This window comes from Taurulus bubalis (assembly GCF_910589615.1).
Source record: "Taurulus bubalis genome assembly, chromosome: 8".
NCBI lineage: Eukaryota > Metazoa > Chordata > Actinopteri > Perciformes > Cottidae > Taurulus > Taurulus bubalis.
This window is the reverse complement of record NC_136596.1, coordinates 12,439,975-12,461,925: the sequence shown is the minus strand read 5'-3', so window position 1 is coordinate 12,461,925 and position 21,951 is coordinate 12,439,975. Positions and strand designations below refer to the sequence as shown.

At 43.8% G+C, this 21,951-nt stretch overlaps 1 protein-coding gene across 6 annotated transcripts in view; it reads left to right on the top strand.

The window, feature by feature from the left end:
• The window catches only part of mef2cb (myocyte enhancer factor 2cb), a 70,624-nt gene that overhangs the window by 12,848 nt on the left and 35,825 nt on the right, over window positions 1-21,951 (top strand). For 5 of the 6 annotated variants that reach the window (XM_079221976.1, XM_079221975.1, XM_079221974.1 and 2 more), the window contains one exon: window positions 18,663-18,876. In XM_079221976.1, the coding sequence (XP_079078102.1) occupies window positions 18,823-18,876 (54 nt within the window). In that variant the 5' untranslated portion in view covers window positions 18,663-18,822. Of the gene's footprint in view, window positions 1-18,662; window positions 18,877-21,951 lie in introns of those variants that run through there. The other variant, XM_079221977.1, reaches the window with a different exon arrangement.

The window sequence follows — 21,951 nt, the reverse complement described above, 5'->3', positions numbered from 1 at the left end:
AAAACCAACACTGACAACAAACTCTTACCCCTTCACACAGAGAGGGATTAGAAGGTCACGTGTCCCTGTGATTGGCTCGGGCATTGAGCCGATTGTCAGGGCACTTTGCTGTACACCAGGGGCTCAGTAGAGCTTTAGTTAAGTGAAGGGAACGGACACATTGTGTGCCATGGTCAGGGTTTTGCCATGTGCTTTGAAAATGCTCAGACGAAATCAGCGTAGATAGGATGGGCTGCTGCTTGCTTATGTCTTTAATCTTAAATGTCCAATATAATTCCTTTTTTTTAAGTAGTAAAGTATACCACTGTGCTGCTTCAGAGCATAGACATGTAATACTGTACAGCAGGCACATTTCATGATTCCCTCCTTCTATGAAAACATTATTCTTAATGGAAACATCAGAAGCATTTATGTTTAAGCAAATAATTTAATGGCCCCTTTTGCTATGCTTTAAAGTTTTCTTTTCACTAATGGTTTCAAATATTTTGAAAAGGTTTGCAGAGTTTGCTCACTAAACATCAGTAAAACACTCATTTGCAGATTGCAGGTTGGCAAGATCTGCAGGTAGATATTAAAGTACTGTAATTGGACTTCATGCCCTTTGGCTCAAATAAGAAGGTAATATAAGAGTCAATTGTGGAAAATCATATTTACCTCATTTATAAGGAGCATATAATATCTTAAACTGTCAAGAGACATCCCTGTATATCCAATAAATAATAAAGCATCCTTAACGTTCTTTCAAATAAATATAACAGAGAACAACAACAATCTAAATGTCAAAGAATAAAGTTAACCTCTCCTTATAGTAAATTTATCTGACACAAATACTGTAGAAATGTTAAGCCATTTGATTAGAATAACTCCTTTTCTTGCCTGTTTATAAGCAGATAAAAATACCTCAGTTTTATAATAACTCAAGGGCTTGTTGTATTCTTGTTTATTGCACAAGGCAGGTGTTCCCTCTTTTGCTACATGGAAGGAAATGTCTTTTTTATACATTTTATTGGTACAAATGAAACGTGTAGGGCTCAACCTCATGTGTTTATTTACTCATTTTGAACAGACCTCCTTTTTTTGTCCTAACTGTTGTGCATATTAGAAATGTTTACCCAAATGTTTCTGTGCCTTTGGAGCACCGTCTGTATGACTTCATAAGAGCTGCAATTACTCGTGAAACTTATAAAGTAATAATCTAAAGTAAATAACACAGTCCTTGAATGGTTTATGGTGGATTGAATGCATATATTTGAATATGTCCTGTTTCTTGCGTAATGATGCAAAGTCTCTATCTAGTAATTAACGGGGACGTTCAGCAACTTTCTCTGTACGCTGTAAGTGGATGGGGGTGTATGGGGTTTGTTCACTGGGGTGTTAAAGATCACAGAGGAATATATCAGCCTTTGATGTTTAATTGTATTGTAAAACACACTTTAGAATATCTCTGCATAAAGTAGTCTTCTGGCTGTGCTGGGCTTTGTGTTTGCTGTTTCTTTGTGTGTTTGTCTGTCAGTATATGCTGTGTGTCTGGGAGGTGTGTGTGTGTGTGTGTGTGTGTGTGTGTGTGTGTGTGTGTGTGTGTGTGCGTTCAAGTTTGTGTCTCGTCTCCGTCTGTTTGCGCGTTGGAATGTTTGTGCTTTTGTGTTTTTTGTTTTTTTTCTTGAGTTTTGTGAGGTTGTCGCTGGTGTATATTCAAATGAAAATGCGTGTATTTCTTTTTCTCCTTTATTCTCACACTGAAGAGGGTAGGATTTGATGTCTGGGATGATGGAGCAGTCTGGAAAACAGTGTCAGTGTGAGGGCTGAAAAGGCAAACTGTGAAGACAGATGCGCAGAAAGACAGAGAAAAAAACACACACAGAGATAAAACATAGATAGAAATGTATTTGAGCTTAGGTGACTTAAGAGCAGAGCGACAGAATATTTGGCCTCTGATCAGGTATTCTTCATTAAAGAGTGATGCTTTCGTGATGTCATGCTTAACACCTTGATGAACAGGATGTCCTGCCTTCTTCTTCCTGTTTCCTGTTTCCTGCCCGGCCTGTTGGTCTTCATGGCAGCAGCTGCCTGCTGGGTGGTCTTCGCTCAGTAGTGCTGACCACACAAATATATCGTCAGCTGCAGCCCACCTAAAGAGTCACCCAAAACACCTCACCATACTTGAGGCCTGCTCCCTGAAATATTTGGACAGGGAGCGAGTCCTGGGAGGAGAGAAGGCAGGAGGAGTACAGTGAGCGGAGGACTTTGAATGATAAGACAAAGAGAAACATTTAGAGTAGAACAGAGGTTGGATTTCATTATCTAAACATTGGATGGTTCAGATCAGGACGAATGCCTCAGCATCAAGATTTAAATCGGAAGATGAGAGTTAAATGATCACGTTTATAAATTAGTTCATTGACTTCCCCACCAGACTGCTACTTTAGTTGCCTTCCTGTGAGATTTGTAATATTTATTCAGTCGCAGTGTAACAGACAGCATCCAGGCAGCCTAGTCTGTGATACCACATGCGTACAGTGCATATCTGTAATAGCTGCTCGAACCATGTTGTGTGGAAATAGCTGGGAATCTTTTTTAGTGAGTTTGAGCGGTTAGTTTGAGGGAGACGTATTTGCTGCCCATGTGCATAAATCTGGCGACAGAAGGCACGTTCCATCATATCACACAGTACCTGACCTGTGAATATTGAGGGGTAAGAGTCCCCCCCCCTCTTCACCATCGCCCTTTAGTGTGGCACACATTTGGACTACACCCAATGCCAAAAAAAGGAAAGAGGTGTGGAGAAAGGGAGAGAGTGAGACATTTAAAAAAAAAATGTTTTCCAGTGGCTGTAATTTATCTTTGTCACGACTGCAACATAGCCGAGTCATTCTGCAACATAGTCCAGTGAGACGCACAGAGGTAGCTCTGTGCCTTGGCCCCACACAAGCTCACATCCATCTGAAACCCCTGCCACAATCTGCGCCGCCGCCGCCGCCGCTGCTGCTGCTCCCCATCCGAACTGCTGCAGAGCTTCACATTGCTATTGCGTATTTTTAGCAGATCTTGTGTTCACGCTAGAGTCAGAGGAATAAGGACTTGGATTTTACCAAGTCAGGCTTTTGTGTGATGTTGCTCTTGTAATAAAACAGTGTCACACTAAATTGCCACTAATAGGCAGCGTGATTGATAAGTCTATCTCTTTTTTTCTGCTCTAAGGAAGAATATTAAAGTCTTAAATGCAATGCTTATTTTTCATTTTAGAGTCTCAGTTTTCTGGGTAAAGTCTCTAACATCAGGAGGTTTGCTGAACAACTCCAAGGGGACCGTGCTGTTGAAAATGCTGTTAACGCCGTCTAAGTCGAGAAACAGCTATATAAGAATCCACACTCTCTTCTGCACAGCACACAGCTTAACCAGGCGGTGTCCTGCCAAAGTCCACACCAGTGTTCCTTTCCACTGTCATCTGTGCCATTCTCACACCAAAGGCCAGCCTGTAAAAGAATGCGCGGCACCGGACCTTTTTCAACACTTATATTACTCAGATGAGGAGAAAAAAAGTCAGGACAAAACAGGACAAAGAAAAGAAAAGGGATGTTGTTACATGAAGAAATTTGAAAAAGAGAGAAATTAATTGTGCTCAAACTTTTGAGCGAAAGTGTATCTGTAATAACACACAATAACATACAGCAATATGAAGTGCCCCCAGGGTGGAGAATGGCGAAGCAATGCCTCCCTACACCTTTTTTTTTCTCTCCCTCTCTTTTTTTTTACTTCTTTTTTTCCCCGGCTCCTTCTGCCATGTGATGTATGGCTTTTTCCTACAGTGGCTCTTCCAAAGTGCAGCTCGTGATGTCATTAATTTTATTCATACTTTATGGATGCTCTGTCTGGAAAAAAATACGAGAGAAAAAGGAGAAGATAGAGAGAAAGAGAGCCGCCTATAGAGGCAGAGTGAGAGAGAGAGAGAGAGAAAGAGAGAGAGAGAGAGAGAGAGAGAGAGAGAGAGAGAGAGAGAGAGAGAGGGGCGAAGAGATGGAGTTGCGGAAGGAGATTTTCAGTGCAGTTGCATGTATAATGAATGAGGGGGCACTTTGTTTGAAACTCCAGCCCGGCGCTTCACTTCAAGGTTTGCTGGGCAGAGTGGGGCCTTGTGATCTCACACCAGCCACTCTCTTTATCCTGCCAATAGATGCTTTCACCTGGCACTGTTGTTTCGACCCAGTGGAAAAACAAATAACCTTGTGTGTGTATAAGGGAAACACAGAGAGAGAGCACTGACAATGGAGCAAGGGATTGGGTGGAAAGGGTGAGGAGCGGGTGAGAGAGGAAAGAGGTGAGTTTGTATAACGGTGGCACTGCAATGACGCCCAGACGATACTGAGGAGAATACTGGCACCCAGCCCACACTTCCTAAATAGTGCTCTCTACAGAAATAGCTCAGCCTTGATATTGACTTTTGTGTGTGTGTGTGTGTGTGTGTGTGTGTGTGTGTGTGTGTGTGTGTGTTTGTTTGTGTATTTGATATTATATTCATGTGGGAGCATGCTCGATAGGAGGACAGAGATGGTTCCGTTGTCTAGTGAGGCGTTTTTTTTTCTTCATTTAGTTGGTATTTGTTGTTAATGCTTGTACAGTGTTGATGGGCATTCTTTTACGCTTCTGGTGTGTGTGTGTTTGTGTGGGAAGAAAAGGAGTGTGCCACCTTTTATTATTTGCGATAAAAATGGCCTACGTCTTATTTTTGGCCCTGTGCTGGACTTATGGCTTTATAAATAGCTGAGGAAGTGCGGGGGATACCTGTCGTGCATGGCTCCAGCCTGCCTCTAGCAGAGTCCCGGATCCTCCACGTCACATCCATCCACCGCCGGCCCACTCTGGGCTACAGCAGAGCAGCCCCTTCAGGGCCAAGCAAACAGGATGGGACTCAAATTGAGGGTGTGAGAAAATCAGTCTCTGTAGTAAAACACAAAAGGGCTCGCAGTTCAACGTAAGCAGCCTCGCTGCCACTGTCAGATTTAGCAAAGTACGGATAAAAAAAGAAAAATGACAAGTTAATTCCTTATCACCAACACTGAGCAGCGTGTAAGAGGAATGCCAAGATGGCAACACAATAGATAGTCTTACAAATGAGAAGTGTGTTTTTTTGACACTTAGTCTACGAGTGTAAGGTCATAGGGTGGTTTTCTCTCCACTCCGCCATCTGTATGCCGAGGTGTCTCGTTAATTTAATTTCAGCGTCTTAGGCATATGCCATGTGAACAGCACTGAGAGTGTTAATTTTCTCTCTTTTCGTCGATGTACAGTTTTTCTCACATGCTGCTCTCACTTTCTTACGGGATGAGCCGGCTCCACATTATTGAGGGTATAATCAGTGTTTTGGTGCGATGGAGTGCGCAATAAAGACATAAAGTGTGGACAAATGTTTCCTTTACTGCCAATGAAGTTTGAGGGTAGAATTGACTGATCATAGTCTTTTCCATTATGAAAAGGTTCAGATCATCCAGGGTCAAACTCATCGTTAATATCTCAATTATGTGGGCGAGTAACAATCTTGTTGTTTATTCCTCTTATCCTTATGGGCATCATATTTCTCCATCAAACCATCTAATTATTTGGTCTTGAATCCACATTATAACCCTGGGAGGCTCTTTTATCTGTTTAACTGTCATCCAGCACTAGTGGATTCTGTCGTGTAGAAAGCGCATGTTAAGCCTGTAATTCTGTTAAACACGAGCACCATCCTTGCTGCATCCTAGCCCGAGATATTGTCACCCTCTAAATGAGTGGCACTCTACATCTTGCCCCCTAATAACAGGGGCCCCATAATCACATTAAGAATGGAACAGAAAGAGAGAAATAGAGAGAAGGAGAAATCTTTGAAAAGCTTTCCTGCCCTTGGTGGACTGTCTCTTCACACGGTGAAAGAGAAATGATTCCCTTTTTTCCCGAATGTGCTTTTTTCCCTCTTTCTCTGTGAAGAGAATTGTGCTGCCTGTTATTAATGTGCTTTTGACAGCTTAATTTGATAAGCGGGCTACTTGTTAAAGAAGCCTTGGATTGTTCTCATAGAAAAAACACGTTTTTTTTCCCTCTCATGTTCTTCAAAATGCAGCCGCACAGTCTGCCGATGACCCAGTTCTGAGAGATGGTCGAATACAAGGAAGAGCAGTGCAAAATCCACAGGGAAAAGAAAGGAGAGAAGACAAGAGTGTAGTGGGAGAGAGAAAGATAGAGTGAGAAGGGATACTATAAGTAAGAAAGGCACTTGTGGGAAGTTAACTCAAATGCGTTTCTTTCTTCTCTCTCCCTCTTGCCGCCTCCTCACTCCTCACAGCCTACCTTCCTGCGCTCCTCTTCCCTGTAGCCTAATCGGTGGAGAAACGCTCGCAACGATAACGGGGATTAGCTTCCACCGCTCGCCAGCTCCCCTTGGTTAAGTACACGTGTAATGAGTTGTTTATTTGGGATAATGCACAGTAGGTGCAGCAGAAGCCCAGAGCTGCCCTCACCTCCTTCCTCCTCTGCTTACATTGACACACACACACACACACACACACACACACACACATACACACACACATACACACACACACACAAATCTGCACATCAAGTAAATGTATAACACATGCAGTAACACAGCAGCATACGCGGTGTGAACATTGACGTGCGCAGGTATGTGTAAATACATACATTCACACACTCAACCCGCTCAAGAACACACCCACTCATACAAATTCCCACACACAGCTGTGATGCAGGTCACTTTCTGTGCAGAGTTGTACGGAGGGAGAGAAAAAAAAGGGTGGGGGGGTAACGTTCTCAGGCCTTCATTGGGTCATAAGGCCAGGGGACTTTTCTCAGGGTGAAGAAATTGAATGATATGAGAAAAAATGAAGGGAAGGAACCAAGAGAAGGGAAAAGGAATATGTTGTGCCCGCTAGTCTGCGCGCGTGTCCGATGATCTTGTGTGCACGCACGCAAAGTTTGTGCGTATGTGTGTATGTACATGAAGTGGAAAAAGCTGTTGCCTTGTGGAGGGGACGTGCTCTGCTATCATTAGCCTGGGGGGAGGGAGTAGGAGGGGGCAAGCGAGGTTATGTGAACGGTGCAGCTGTGCTCGCAGCAGAGGGATTTGAGTGGAGGGGGGGAACTCCAGGCAGCCAGGTCCTTCACTGAACCACCAGCTCGCAAACATAGAGGAAAAGAGAAGAGAAAAATTCAACCAAGCAGCGGGCCTTGTGAACCAAACACAACTCTCCGCCGCCCCCTCTGTCCGCCATCCCTCCATCTCCCACTCCTTCACTCCTTCACTCCTCCGCTCCCCCACTCTAGCCCTTTACTTCCCAAATAGGAGAAATAAATAAATAACGATTGATGCTTGATGGCACGGATAAGAGTGCAAGAAAGAGGAAGAGGAGGAAAAAAGAAACAGTCATGATTTATATATAGTGAAGTGTATGCTTTTCTGTCGGCCATTTGTGGTTTTACTGTCAATTTTCATCTCTAATAATAGTTATTATAATAATAATAATTGTTATTATTATTATTTTCAAATAACTGTATTAGTAATGGTGAACTGTTGTTGAAATTTGAAGCCTTTTTGGTTTGGGGGGGATTTCCCCACGACTTGACGTACAATTCCAAAATCACTCAAATTTGTTTAAAGCTTCCTCCCCGCCTCTCTTATTTTTCTCGCTGAAAGAGTCGGAGCCCACGTAGCGAAGGATGGTGCGGCAGACGAAGACCCAAACTTGCTTGTCAGCCTGTGTGATCAGTAGCGCTAGAGAGACAAGGCAGAGGTGGCTGAGAGACGACAGAACACAGAATGGCATCGGCGTGCACTGCTAATGCATTCAGCCTGCCACCATATCCAACTACAAGGCAGAATATCACACAACTCACTTCACAAGATGTTCCTACAACAACAACATCAACAATAACAGACACATAAATGCACACATACGCGCAGACACACAGTCTCGCACAGCCGTGCACACATGCATAAATAACCACACAGCATGTTAAAAAAACAACCATGAGGAACAAGAATTTGAAGGAAAACAAACAAGTCAAAATGTAAGCAACTTGTCTGAGACTTTGCGACAGAAAAATAAATGAAAATTGAAAAAAAAACACCTTTTTGTTTTATGAGAAAGGGAGCTAAATTGCAGTGGTGCACCAGGCGTTCACATTTCGGAATAAAACAATAAAAAAAACAAAAATAAGTTCCTGGTGAGCAGTGGGCTAAAAATAGAGCGTGGTCAAACAGCAGTAGTACTTTGGCAAAAGGGTCATCTCCGTGTGATACAGTGGCCTTCATATTGAGAGCACAGGCCCTCTGCCAAAGCATGTAGCTTCACAGCGGTAATTTAATATTCGTTTGTCTCTATTATTTCATTCCCCATCTCTCTCCTTCTGCCTCTCTCCATTGCTTATGGGGGTTAAGTAACAGTAAGCTTTATCAGATTACTGGGTCTGAGGTCTCTTTCAAACCTCTCTTTGCCATTTTGATTTTGTGCAGCTGTGCAGACTCTTTAATCATACGCTATCTTTTTTCAACCCCCCCCCCCCCACCCCCCCTCCCTTCTTCACAACGTCCCTCCTCCCTTAACATATGTTAATTGGCTGCTTTCTGTGACAAATTACGAGCGCTCGCTTTGATGAGGTTGGGTTGTGATGGTGCTGGGAGTGGAGCATAGTGAAACTGCCAGACCCTCGCCGGTTCCCCTTAACCACTCCAAAAAGGAGCACGGCACCCAGCCGATGACTAATGAGAGGCTTGGACTGGGTCTGGCCCGGCTCTGGCCTTGGTGGGGCCACTCCCCTATACTGAGGCTGATCTGTAGGTACCGTATGTCACCACATGCCCTCCACCCACCATACAACCTTTATCCTTATGCACCCCACCACCAGCTCTCCTCTGGGAACTGTAAAGCACTGTGCGAGTAGTTCAGACTACGTACTGATAAAAGCCTTTTCTATGTAAATGTTTTAATCATAGTGTTTGGAAAAGTTTTCAATTAATTTAGCTTTTTGATTTGATTTACTTTAATTGTATGTTTGACTTGAAACAAAGCATGGGAGTAACATAAATTATAGATGCAATGCATACAACTTGAGTCTCAAGTTTACATTGTGTGTGTGTGTGTATGTGTGTGTGTGTGTGTGTGTGTGCGTGGCTGAGTTTGTGTGTCTGTGGTGACGGGACAGTGCCTGGAAACATTATACCAGCCTTGCTTAAACAAACACGAACAGTGGAGCAATCTCTGTTTAATGATGCGCAGCGTCAACAGGGAAACAATGTTCACCAATAATCAGCACAATCAGCTTGTGGTAACTAGAAAAAAAAAGGAGTGAACCTGACATCATCCTGGTAAAGTTTTTTTAAGTGTTGGTGGGGTGGTGCGGTGTCAAATTCTGACTAAAATTCTGACTCTCATCAATCCGACTGCTTCAATTTTCTCAGTCTCTCTCTAATTTAGTCTCTCCTCATTTCTGTATCTCTCTTCCTCTGTCACAGTCCCTCTCTTCCCCTACTCTACGATCTAGGTTACTCGGTTTCCTAGCAGAGCACAGGGACCGGAGGAAGAAAAAAAAAAACAGAAGGTCGAATCTATGAAGGACATCCTTGTTGAAGTGTGCAACCTTCTACTTCTCTGCAAATTACCCACATGCTGTGCAAAGACTCAAAGCACTGCTGTGGCTCTCACTTTAGCTCAGCAAGGCTGCGACCATGACACAAACTGCTGTTGGACTGTCGCAATTACAAGGAGAGGCAGAATTATTTCTTGTTAACTGTAATTTGTAGTTTTTTTTTAATCATTTTTAAGACATGTACGCAGCCAAGCCTGAAAATGTATGTGCCCAGTGCAATGTAGAGCGATACTAAATGCCCGTTTTATTGATTTTACGTGTATCAGTTGAAGCTCTAAGCACACTGAACTCAAGACTTAATATTTGATAATTAGAGGAATTTGCCAGCAGCTTCAGCACTTCCTTGTTACAGTCACAACTTCAAAAATAAGCCCTCCACGTAATAGTTTCATTGTGGGATCCCAATGTGCTGATGAAGCGAGACAAGCAAAAATAGTAAATTCCACAACTTCCCCGTTGAGCTGCCTGCCCCCACATGTTGACTTAGTTACAACAAAAAGCCTGCAAAAAAAAAGAAATCATTTAATTTACCTCTTTCCATCGGCAAGGATTCAAAACAGATAATGTCCCATAAGCATACATGCATTTTTCAGACCCACCAAGTTGACAGACACGCACAGATGCACATGCACACGCACACATACATGCTCCAAAGGGTCACAAAACAAAGCTGGTGAAGAAAAGGGAAGTGTGCAGGCACCTCGTGGTTGCATGAGGGTTAGCCATGTTAGCAATAGCCTGCGGGCCTTAATTGAGGCCAGGAGGGAGCATTTAATAATTGCTGTCAGAAGATCAGATTTAATTCTCCTCTCTTCACAGCCACCACTGCTGTAGGGTAGAGTGAAACAAATTGTCATCAGAGATTCCTAAATGAACAAAGCTTTTAATTAGGGTGATTAGAATGCTGTGGCAAAGAGAGAGTAAGGGGTGGGGGTGATGAAATCATCAGTGGATAGTCTTTACCATGATGTCTGGAGTTGATACAGTATGGGGTGAGGCAGAGGCGGCCGCACGGACACACGACTACTGGGTAGTTTGCTGCACACACACACACACACACACACACACACACACACACACACACACACACACACACACACACACACACACACACACACACACACATACACACACCCTCTGCCCTTCTCCCCCACTGCAGAACATTGCTAACATCCTGAGACATTGTCATACTCGGCAGGGAACATAATTGGGTGAATATGTCAGTGCTTTGTGTTCTTAGTGACATGACTCCCGGCTGTTCCTGTGGGGGCTGGCTACGCACATTGAAGGGTTTATACTGTTCATTATTTTTTCACCCTTGTTTTGTGAACATAATAGATAAGTAGGGAATTATCTGACGCACTCTTGCGCGATTGTGTGATCATTCATGTACGCGTGTCTGTCCATTTTCTGTTCCCATCCCTTCAGTTTCAGTAGTTGGTCACACCTGGGTCTTCCGGCACATGGGGCAACATGTGAATTGAGACAGTCGTTTACTCTCACTGGAAAACGTGACCTGCGGAAGAGCTTTTTAAATGACTTTACGATGACTGTAAAGAGGGACAGCGAGGAAGAAGTGAAAGAAAGTGTGGCAGTGTTGATCAAGTGAAACTAACCTAAGTTATTTGCGTTTAAACATCAGATGTGCGTCTCACCACAATCTGCACCACTTCCATATTTAAAACCATTTCAATACCTCTCTTTCTTACATTTCCTCCCTATACGGTGTCACCTTTAATAGGTTGATTCTTCTCTATCATCTTTTCTATCTCTACTTTATACTTGACTGCGTTCATTACCCCACCTTATGCTCATGCCATGGAAAGACTGAATGCACTAAATGGTGATTCATTCCAGCCTTTCCGGGGCCTCTCCAAGTTGTGGCTTGCCTATGCTTCTGCTTTTTTCTTCTCTTCTCCTTTTTCTGATACCATTTTTCCAGCTTGGCACAAGGTTATGTGTGTGGCAAGTTTGTCATTGCTGTCCTCTAAGTTTATTTGTTTATCAGTCATGGCCATAAGCCACCTTCACAACGCAAAGCTGCTGACAATCGATTGGGAATGTCTTTTTAACCACAACGGCTACTCTTCCTCCCTATCCCTGTCTGTTTAGCTTCGCCTGGCTTCATTTGTGCCCTCTTGCTCGTCTGCCATTGGCCTAGCAGCTGCGGCTTTACAGCCCTTGGCCTCCTTTCAAAAAGGGGGGTTGACGCATTGTGTCAAGTCATTTTGTCCTTGGGGAAGTCAGCAATGGGCTATGGAAAGATGGCTCTCACCTGTCTCCATACTGGCTCTGACGGATGGCTACCTGCCTCCATTGCGGCTCTGATGGCCCAAGGCCCCTGTTTGCTTGTGCTGAGTGAGACGTGCAGCTGCCCAAACGAAGGGCAGGCTCCGTTCTCCTCTCCCTCCTTTTCTCCTCATTACTACCTTCCACTTTTTCAATACAGTTGGCAATACTCCTCATGAACAATATAATCCTAAAATATATACATAAATTAATCATTATATTTAACAGAAAGTGTTTGAAATAGGCAATATTTTTTGCTGCATTCAGTCACTAGATTTGAATTGCCACAAAGGCCAAATTAGGTACAAATACTCAAATGCGGAACAACTACATTATATACAGCTATTGGACTGTTTAAATTCACAATTAAGAAAAATACTTCAGATACATGCGGTGTGCACAAATTGTGTATAATTTGACATGAAGGGCTGACATCAAACGTTAACCCTATTTCAGTTGGACTGCTTTTGCGATGATGAATTAATCGTAAAAATTATGAAAATGCTTTTGTTAATGCTGATAATTTGATCTCATATTGTGCAACTCCAATCACAGGGACGTATTAAAAAAGTTCAGTATCTTTAAAAGTTTATATAATGTATATAAGTAAACTATTTTGTAATGTTTTGTACTTTACATGTTTCAACCCAGTTTCCAAATCAGTGTTGTCACAATACGTTCTGTTGCCTTATGGAAAAAGTTAAGGTTTCCATGTTAAGTTTAAATAATTAAGACTTCTCTAAGTATATGGCCACATTTTAGGGAAGTCAAAGTAAGGCCTAAAGTATTTAACATTCAGAGAGCATTTTGCTTCTGTTTATTTGCACATCATCTGCTGTTTTTGATTCCCAATTTCTGCTCTCTTTACAGAGTGATTTGGGAAGGAAGCACCTTTAGCACCTTTGATTGTCTGTGGCTGCTGATGTCACATCCTTCCGCTGAAGTGTCTGTGTGTGTGTGTGTGTGTGTATTTCCTGTCTTTCTGTCCTCCAAGACCCTGGGGCAGAGCCGTTGGATTGAAGGATAAGAGGGGAAAGTGCGTAGTCTCATTAGTATAAAAATCAATTAAGTTTAAAGTTAAAGTATGAAGTTTTCAGTTGAGAAATTTGTTGAACTGTGGTTGGCCAGAAATGTAGAGCTCATCTTGTAGCACTTGAGCTGCTCCTTAAAACAATATACTTTGTTCCATAATGTCAATCACACTTATGAGTGCTTGACAGAGTGTATAAAACTTGTGCCAACCACAGGCTATTGGCTCACTTTCCTCCTTATCAATAGACAGGTGTCTCAGTTCTAAGGCGCATAAAGATTGAAAATAGAATACATGTAAAACCGTCTCTGTCTCACTAATGATCCAACTAAATCCTGAGCTAATAGAGAGAGACAGGTGAAGACATATCCTCCAACACACACACACACACACACACACACACACACACACACACACACACACACACACACACACACACACACACAGACACTACATCGTCTCAAATTCAAGTTTAGCTCCAATGCTCACTGGAAAATCAAAAAAAGATGATCCCCCACTATCACTCTAATCCCCAGATGTACATGTTGCTAATCTCTTTAGCCGCTAACATGTTAAATTAGCCCTAATATCTGCCGAGATTCAGAGCCATAGAGGCCCACCTACGTGTGGGCTACCGCCCAGGTTTAGGTCACTCTTCTCCCTCAGCACTCAAAAAAGATACAGACATTAGAGTGGGGGGTGGGGGTGGTGGAGGCTGAGGGAAGGAGCAGTGATAGCCATTCGTCACCCTGCCTATCTCGCTCTGACAGATGGGGAGTGCAGCGTGCCACATAGAGGAGTCACTGCCTGTAATGACATTAGAGGCACAATGAGAACTGATACACATTATTTTTCCGTTCCCATGCTGCCTGGCCATCGACTCGCTCCTTTGCTTGATCCTTCCCCTCCTCTCATTTCTGCTGGTACGGCTCCATCTATCCTGACAGGAGATAAAGTGCTGTGTACCACTATTTCCTAATAAAGCTCAAACATACATAAATGAGCCTACAGACACATTTACACCGGCACGGGCGTATATAACAACATCAAAAACCTCTAAAACTCTACCCATCTTAACAAAAAACGTTAATGTTCTCGAGGAAAAGAAAACCTTCTACATGACAGAAATGTTCAAGTAAAAATTAAGCACTGTGAATGTGTACTGACATTCAGATTGTATTTGGAAAACCATATTAAAGTTTGTTTTTTTCGTCCTCCTCTTCAAGGAAATGGGAGTTTATTTGAAAAGAGAGAGTGTTTATTTAATGTACCATCCACCTCCTAAAAGGTTTACTTACTGCAGTGTAATATGTTATTTCAAATCCTCACAACCACATTTCCTAGGAGGATAGGGGATACTGGCGATACATATATTTATATATATATATATATATACTTTTTTTTCTTTTCAGGACACATGCTATTACCAAATGTGTTGCAGATGTACCATGAGCTGAGGCTGTGCTGCCGAGGTGGGGTTTCTTGGAAAAACATCGCCAATCCTGTCATGATAAATCACCTTCCCCAATTTGCTATACCATGTGTAGAATTAGGATTCGAGAACATCGGCATCAGCAAAATGTTACAAATGCTGCATTTCCAAGAGCACCAGTTTCACTTGAACATTTCCTCACCATTCAATTCTGAGAAAACAAATGGATATATCATTGGGCAAAATGTTTGTTCTTGGAAGTAGAGTTCATGTGAATTTCGTCTAAGTGCTCCTGATTCACAAACAAAACTATACAGCTGTCTTTCAAAGTGGAAAATTAGTCCTGAGCACGAGTCAAGGTAAAGTTCCTCTTTTTGTCGCCTCCCCTTGATTCAAAGGAGTCGTCTTCAGCGTCTGTCCTCAATAACAAAGCCACATTAACAAGCACCCTACAGACCGTCTATTAGAATGTGAAAAAGCGCCATGTGCTGTATATTAGTTTTTAGTGACTAAACACTTGGGAGAGAGGCGACCTAGAATCAAGCCTCGTGGTGCACTGAGTGTATGTGTTCTCATCGTCCTCTCAGCTCCACTTCTGAGACTCAGAGAGAGAGAGAATGCTCATTAGATCTATGTGCTGAATCGCTGCTCCCTCTCCATCTCTTCCATCCTCCCCCAACCTTCATCTCTCTCTCTCTCTCTCTCTCTCTCTCTCTTTCTCTCTCTCTCTCTCTCTCTCTCTCTCTTTTTCATTCTCGCTCTCTCTCTGTCCGTCTGCTTAACAGATGGGAGGGTCGTGGGTACAGCTCTTCCCCTCCCCCTGGAGAGGCCTGGTGCCTGTTCAAAAGATCCCTCTTTATGCTACACTCCATTTCCCTCTCTTCTCTCATTTTCTCTGTTTTTCCTCTCTCCACTCTCCTTCTCTTTCATTGTCACCTCTCCAACTCAAAGCACAGAGAGTTGGGACCCGGGATATAAAACAAGCAGAGGAGCAACCGTTGTCCTTCTGTCTGCTTGGTGCGAGCGTGCTCTCTGACCCTAGCAGTCGCTCGCTCCAGCCTCCTTCCAGCTACCGAGCGAGTGTGAATGCAGGGATACCATTAGTCAGACTCCACAGAGAAGATAAAGGGATCCTTTAGTGCATTTGTCATTTTTAACAGCTTATTCCCTCTTTCCCTACACCTTACATTGGGATTAGCAAAGTGTCTTACTGTGTACAAGCGTGTTAGTTCTTTCTTCTGTCTCATTCTATCTGTTCTCATGTATCCTCTTGTTTCTTTCTCACCATATTTGCCCTCTCAAGGTCAGGTGTCAGTGTCAGTCCCCCGTGAAAAATTCCTGCTGAGGATTTCTGCCCTGTGCCACCATCCTCACTAAGCAGTGCTTGCTTCCTGCATTTCCCTCCATTCCGCTGTCTTGGCGTCATGAAGCTGAATTAGATTGAGTGATTCAGTGGTAATCTGTTAAGTTAACTGATGCTTTAACCACCATGAGGGAATAAGAGGGAAGGCAGCCCAATGAGGAGGTGGGCTCTCAGTTCTTATCCGGAAGCTGCCTGGCGCTCATATGGGACGGAGGCGGGTGTGAGGAAAAAATGAGGGGTGTTGGCGGGAGAGGAAGGAGATGCGGACGGAGGAAAGGGGAACTCAAATCGTTGTGTAGGAGGAGGTAGAGGAGGCAATAGTGAGAAGGGATGGGGAAGGAGGGGGTGGCTGAGTCGGGGAGGCGCCAACACAGAGCTAAGCGGCAGCAGAACCTCACCTCAGGGAGCGTTAGCTGGTGCTGGGAGCCAGAAGCAGGGATTAAATGTCCAGGACACGGGCTTAGTCTTAGCCTTAATGTTACGTAAGGCCTAAGGTGTTGCCCCAGTGGTTGTTGACATTGAGAGGTTCAGCTCTGCTCAGTGTGCTGTGGGAGGAACGAGGAGGAGGTGGAGGCCAGGAGGCAGGGATCACGTAGGTAACGCCTCCTTGTTTGGAGCGATGCCCGGGCTGGGTAGTGTTGAGCACAAAGACTAGGAGGGGATGATGCTGTCAGCCTGTGATTGAAGTACGCCAACTTGATTGATATCCTTGTCTGGCTGCCAAGCGCCTTAGTGTTGGCTTGTAATCCTAGTTTGTCTGACAATCTTCCTTTTTTGTTTTCTTCCAGAGGGCAGCTCTTTGTTTTTCTGTCTATGGATGGGTGTGTTTGCGCAGAGCAATGCTAACATGTTTTGGATAGCCTCTTCAGAGCTGCCACGGAGTTATTTTAGATCTTGTTATTATTATGATGGTACAGTCCGGCTGTTGTCCTAACAGTCAAACGATGCATCTATGTTTGCGTCTCATTTCTTCCATAAAGTGGGCGTATTCTGAACCATCAACCAGAGAGGTTTTTTGTCATGTCTTTCATCATTTTTCAAATTGTATTGTCTCACTTGTTGTCCATTTTTGTGTGATTGAAGTTTTCCACAAATAATCGTATAACATACAAAATAATCAAAGTGATGTAATTCCTTCAAAGATTGAATACATTTACTAAATCTGTGTCATGCATATGGAGTCCACATCGTCCACATCATCAAAGTTAGCCCTAACTAAACTAAAGTAAACTAAACTCGGTCTTGAAGGAACCAAGCAGGTAGTTCACAGCCTATGTCTTCTGTTGCAAATGAAAAGATCTACAGTTCTGTACTGCTGCTACAGGCCTCCGTCTGTCACTTGGAGACACAGCATCCCTAGTTGTCCCTATTACACTCTTTCATTATCAATGTCCTACTCTCGAGCACAAAGAGGTCAAGTGCATAGCAATGTGCTGCGCTCACCTCAGGGGTTTAGAGCTTTCCTGTGCTTTCTCATGCATGTTACTCAATAAATACATGGATTCAGGTTAGGCGAAGACAAAAAAGGAAAGCAGTGGAAAGGAAGTGCATTACAATGTGCATGTATGTGTGCGGGAGTGTGCAAAGGAGAGAATATGAGAGATTGAGGAAGAGAGCAAGGTTGTATGAGAGAAGAGAGAGAGAGTGATGGAGAGAGAGACTGAGACTGACATGTCTTTTGGTGAAGCAGTGTCGTCTTCCACATCAATGTCTGATGCTTGTGCTGCAAGGTGCCGGAAATCTGGTTCAGAAAGGAGAGAAGAGAGAAGAAGGGGAAAGTAGAGAAAAAAAGGCAGGGTAGATGGAGGATTCTTTTTTTTTTTTATGTGACGGCGCTGACAGCTCCCCTGCATTGCACTGAGCTTAAATAATGGGATGCTCATTTGCATAACGAGGGACGTTATCACCTCTACTGTCAAAAGAAAACACAACAACAGTTCTTCTGCTCCTCCCTGAGATAGATTGGGTTGGCCTACTTTAGTACTCTGGAGAGATGCACTGGAGCTCTGGCTTAGCCAAGCTCAGACAAGAACACACACACACACACACACACACACAAACATGTGCGCGCTCATACACATGCACGCACACATGGACACACAGTCACTCACTCACGCAAACTTTTTGGAGCGCAGCTTTCTTCTTCGCACATGCTGTCCAGCTCATCAGACGCTGACCTCTACTCCTTGAAAACGGGCACACGGGCACTTCGGCGTGTGCACACAAACAAACACGCAAGTGCATTTATTTAAATGCTCTTAATGAAATGCAATGTCTCCAGCTGGATTAAGTTCATGTTGGAATTTTGTTTGATTTTTGTCTCTAAGAAACGTCCTTCTACCGTGTTTCAAAAGATCTCTTGGCACTTTCCGTCTTCTTTTTTTTGGGCTTTGTTTTGCCAAAATATGGCAAGAGTGATCTCGGTTTTACATCTGTATTCTATCCTGCGACTCATGTCTGCCATTTTGGAGATGATCTGCAGATAGAGTAGAAAAAGCTGTGTCTTCTGGCAGTTCCACTGTCAATACACTGCAGTTCGTGGGAAGAAACAAAATGTATTTCTCAGTCTGGAGGTAATGTTACAGTGTTGGTGATTAGAGCGTTTAAGTTAGCGGCACTTCCAAAACACTGTCAAAGTCTCTGTGAACGGAGCGAGATCCTGACAGCGCTGTCTCTTCTCATAGTCTGTGCCTGGGAAAAAAAATGCAAAAACTGATTTGCATGATATCGACAGTGAAAAACACAGCCGTTCTCACAACATTGTTGACAGATTCTTTGTCTTTCTTCACCCTCCCTTGTGGCTGCCATGATGCCACTTTTATTATTTTTTTTTCTCTCAGTATTTTGCCATATTTCATTTCATTTAATGCTTATCCTCTCCTCTCCTCCCCCTCCCCATTTATTTCTTGCAGGTACGGATGCTGGAATCTTTGAGTTGATTGGAACAAATAGAAAGCAGAAAAAAGACAGATAAAGGAAGAGCAGGAGAGTGAGGAGAAAGAAGAAGAAAGAGGAGAGAGAAGAAAGCAAAAAGTTCTTTAGAAAGAGGAGAGAAAGAAAGAGACGGGGACGATGGGGAGGAAAAAGATTCAGATCACGCGGATTATGGATGAACGCAACAGACAGGTAAGTCCCTGGGGGAGGGGAGGATGGATGAGTATGAGGGTGAAAAATGGAAGGGGAGGAGGATGGAGGAAGGAGAAACACCCTACACCCCACATAGACCTCAACAATGAAGGTCTTCAGGGAGTCTGGGCAATATGTGAACTGGGCGACAGAGTGGTGTATTCAGAGATAGCACAGTTATTGCTTTGGGTGGAAGAGTTCCATTGGGTTATAGTGGCAGGTTTGTTTCCCCACTATCTTAACAAACCAATGTAAGGTCACCAGGACCATCTCTCCAAAAAGGGATTTGCATGAGAACATTTGTAATTCTCAAAAAACATTCTGCATATCACTGCCTGCTCTGAGGACTGCGGCCTACACACAACTGTAGCACCCTTCACACGCCCAGCCTCTCACACCATGCCACCCAGTTTAGCTCACTAGCGGTGGAATATTACCGGGAAGAGGGTGGTAGCACCGGAGAAAACATAAACAAACAACCAAACAGAGATGGGATGGTCTGTACTGACACACTTTAGTGGGCCAACAGGGTGGAGATGAAGAGCAGCCTGGTAGGCAAGCACTGAAGCAATATTGTTGTTCTTGAGCTAAATCAGTAACAGTAAGACTGCTGTAGCTTTCCTCTGCACAGCACAAGAGAACATTTTCAAACCAGCGGTACTTTACAGACGAACCTAACAAACCTAGCAACAATGGAATTCTTGCAAGACACTTTTTTAACAACAGCTGGCATTACTTGAGAGAGAGACATAATAAATTGTGGACAGTGTGATTCAAGCAGACACTGCCTCTGTGGCAGGAAATAGATAGAGACAGAGCTCTCTCACTGCCCTCGAGGCCCACAATTGATCACTTCCTGTGGCACGACTGACCACTGACACTTTGTCAGCATCCTGGCAGCCCAATTGGATCCATACGCTGCTTACATGGCCCCTGGATCACAGGTCAAACAGGCCCACATAACTTGTATGAACACACAGACCCACTTCATTGCTTTGCCTCTTTATCGCCTGACATCCACAAGAATAGCCCTCAACTGTTTCGCACAGTGTGCTTTATCAAACGTGGCCATTTGCAGCAAGACTAAAGTGACATAAAAAGGTTTAAGGAATCGATGAGGCAATACTGGAGGAGTAAATGAAGCAGATTGCGACCCCTGTCATGACTGGTCTCAAGTAGTGTGATGTGTAAGTAGCAAGAGAAGAGTGAGGATGTGAAGTGAACATGTCTCTGATACACAGCGTGCTCATCTCAAAAACAGGGTGCTTTTAGAATCATAGCTGCAGCACAAGAAGGAAAGAGTGATAAAGATTCCTCGGCAGAAAGATTTAATAAATATGCAGAGAGGTGTGACAGTATCCACCCATGTTCTCTGTATTGGGATTTATGTACGTCTGTTATTGAGAGACAGGCAGACAGAGAGACAAGAGCAAGGAGGAGGTCACAGAGTTTCAGATGGGGACTAAAGCTATCATGTTGCTGCAGCACCCACACCTCCTCCTTACTGTTATCTCAGCCCTTCGCTCTCATCCCACCTTAGACTGGGCCCGCCAGTTGTACCAGGCACTCCGGCTCCTGCGGATAAGGAGGGAAAGAGGGAGACAGGAAGGACACCTGAGGGGAATCGATGCCTGAGATATCCGGGCTTTACTTACAGAGAGAGGAGGAAGGAGGAGAGGAGGGAGACAGGGTTCAGGGAAAGGAAAATCAATGTCATTGTATTTTGTTGTTTTGATCTCTGATATGATAGATTACTTATACAGTTGTTTGTTTTAGTTGAACAGCAAGTTGTACTGATATGATGTCATCCAGTCATGTGGTTAACACTGCAAACATGCTGAGTATATGCCATGAAGTGTCATTCAACCTACGGCCTAAATAAATGACATCACTACACTTCGTAGAAGCGGACATCGCAAGATAGACAATTTAAATTTTCTTCTGGAAAAAAAAAAAAAAACGGAAGCTTTGGCTTTGCATATTTTCACTTCCTTTTTGAAGAAACGTCCCAGAGCCCAAGCCATATAAACACCAGAGGATTTATTGTTGTATGTCTAAAAAGGTTTGCCTTAAGACTTACAAAAACTATTCTGGGGTCTTCTGCATTTAACGGATTGGTGTTGTTGTTATAATTTGTGATGTGAAATAAAACATGGTACGAAACCCTTTCACTCCAAAATAGCAAAATAAATAAACAATAAATAAAACATTGTAACATTTCCCCTGATTCTTAAACGTCTATATACACTTTATACTGCAGTCCTCTTTCGAGTGGCGCCACTCTGTGAGCCTGTCAACGCTACCTTGCCACCTACACGGCTACAGTGCCTCCCGAACCCCTGCCCTCCCTGCAGCGGCAGTATGATAGGAGGTAAAAAGCCTGACTCTCTCTCTGGGCGGCCACTTTGGGCTGCCACCCTCAGGCCCAGAAACACTTCCCCAGAGCAGGGACAGAAGGGCCAGGCCTCCCTGGCGTTGACTGGCTGCCCGGAGCTCTGGACAGTGGGCAGCAGTGTGGAGCCCTGGCTCCAAGCCCCCTGACCACTCAGACCCTCTCCCAGCCTCGGGCACATGAAAGAGCCCCCTGTGCCATAAACTCATGGGCTGCACACAGAGAGCAGACTCTCTTGCCACAGCTAGCTAGCACACACACACACACACACCCACACACACACACACACACACACACACACACACACACACACACACACACACACACACACACACACACACACACAGATAGGTACACACACAGATAGGTACACACACCTGCAGTTCAAGATGCATGCACAGGTATTTCTATGCACACACTTCAGATTACACACTCAAACACATACTCATATGGTGTATTTATGCAGATTTATGCAGCTTGGACCAATGCATGCTTGTAAACACATGTACACATCTCAAACGTGTCTATCTCTCTGGAGTGGGTCTTGTGGATTGACTAATTTGCTGCAATTGGCTCTAATTAGTGTTACCTCTCCAGCCAGTAGACTCAGTGGGCTTAATTTAGGATGACTTGTTTGTACAATTCTGTGTGTGTGTGTGTGTGTGTGTGTGTGTGTGTGTGTG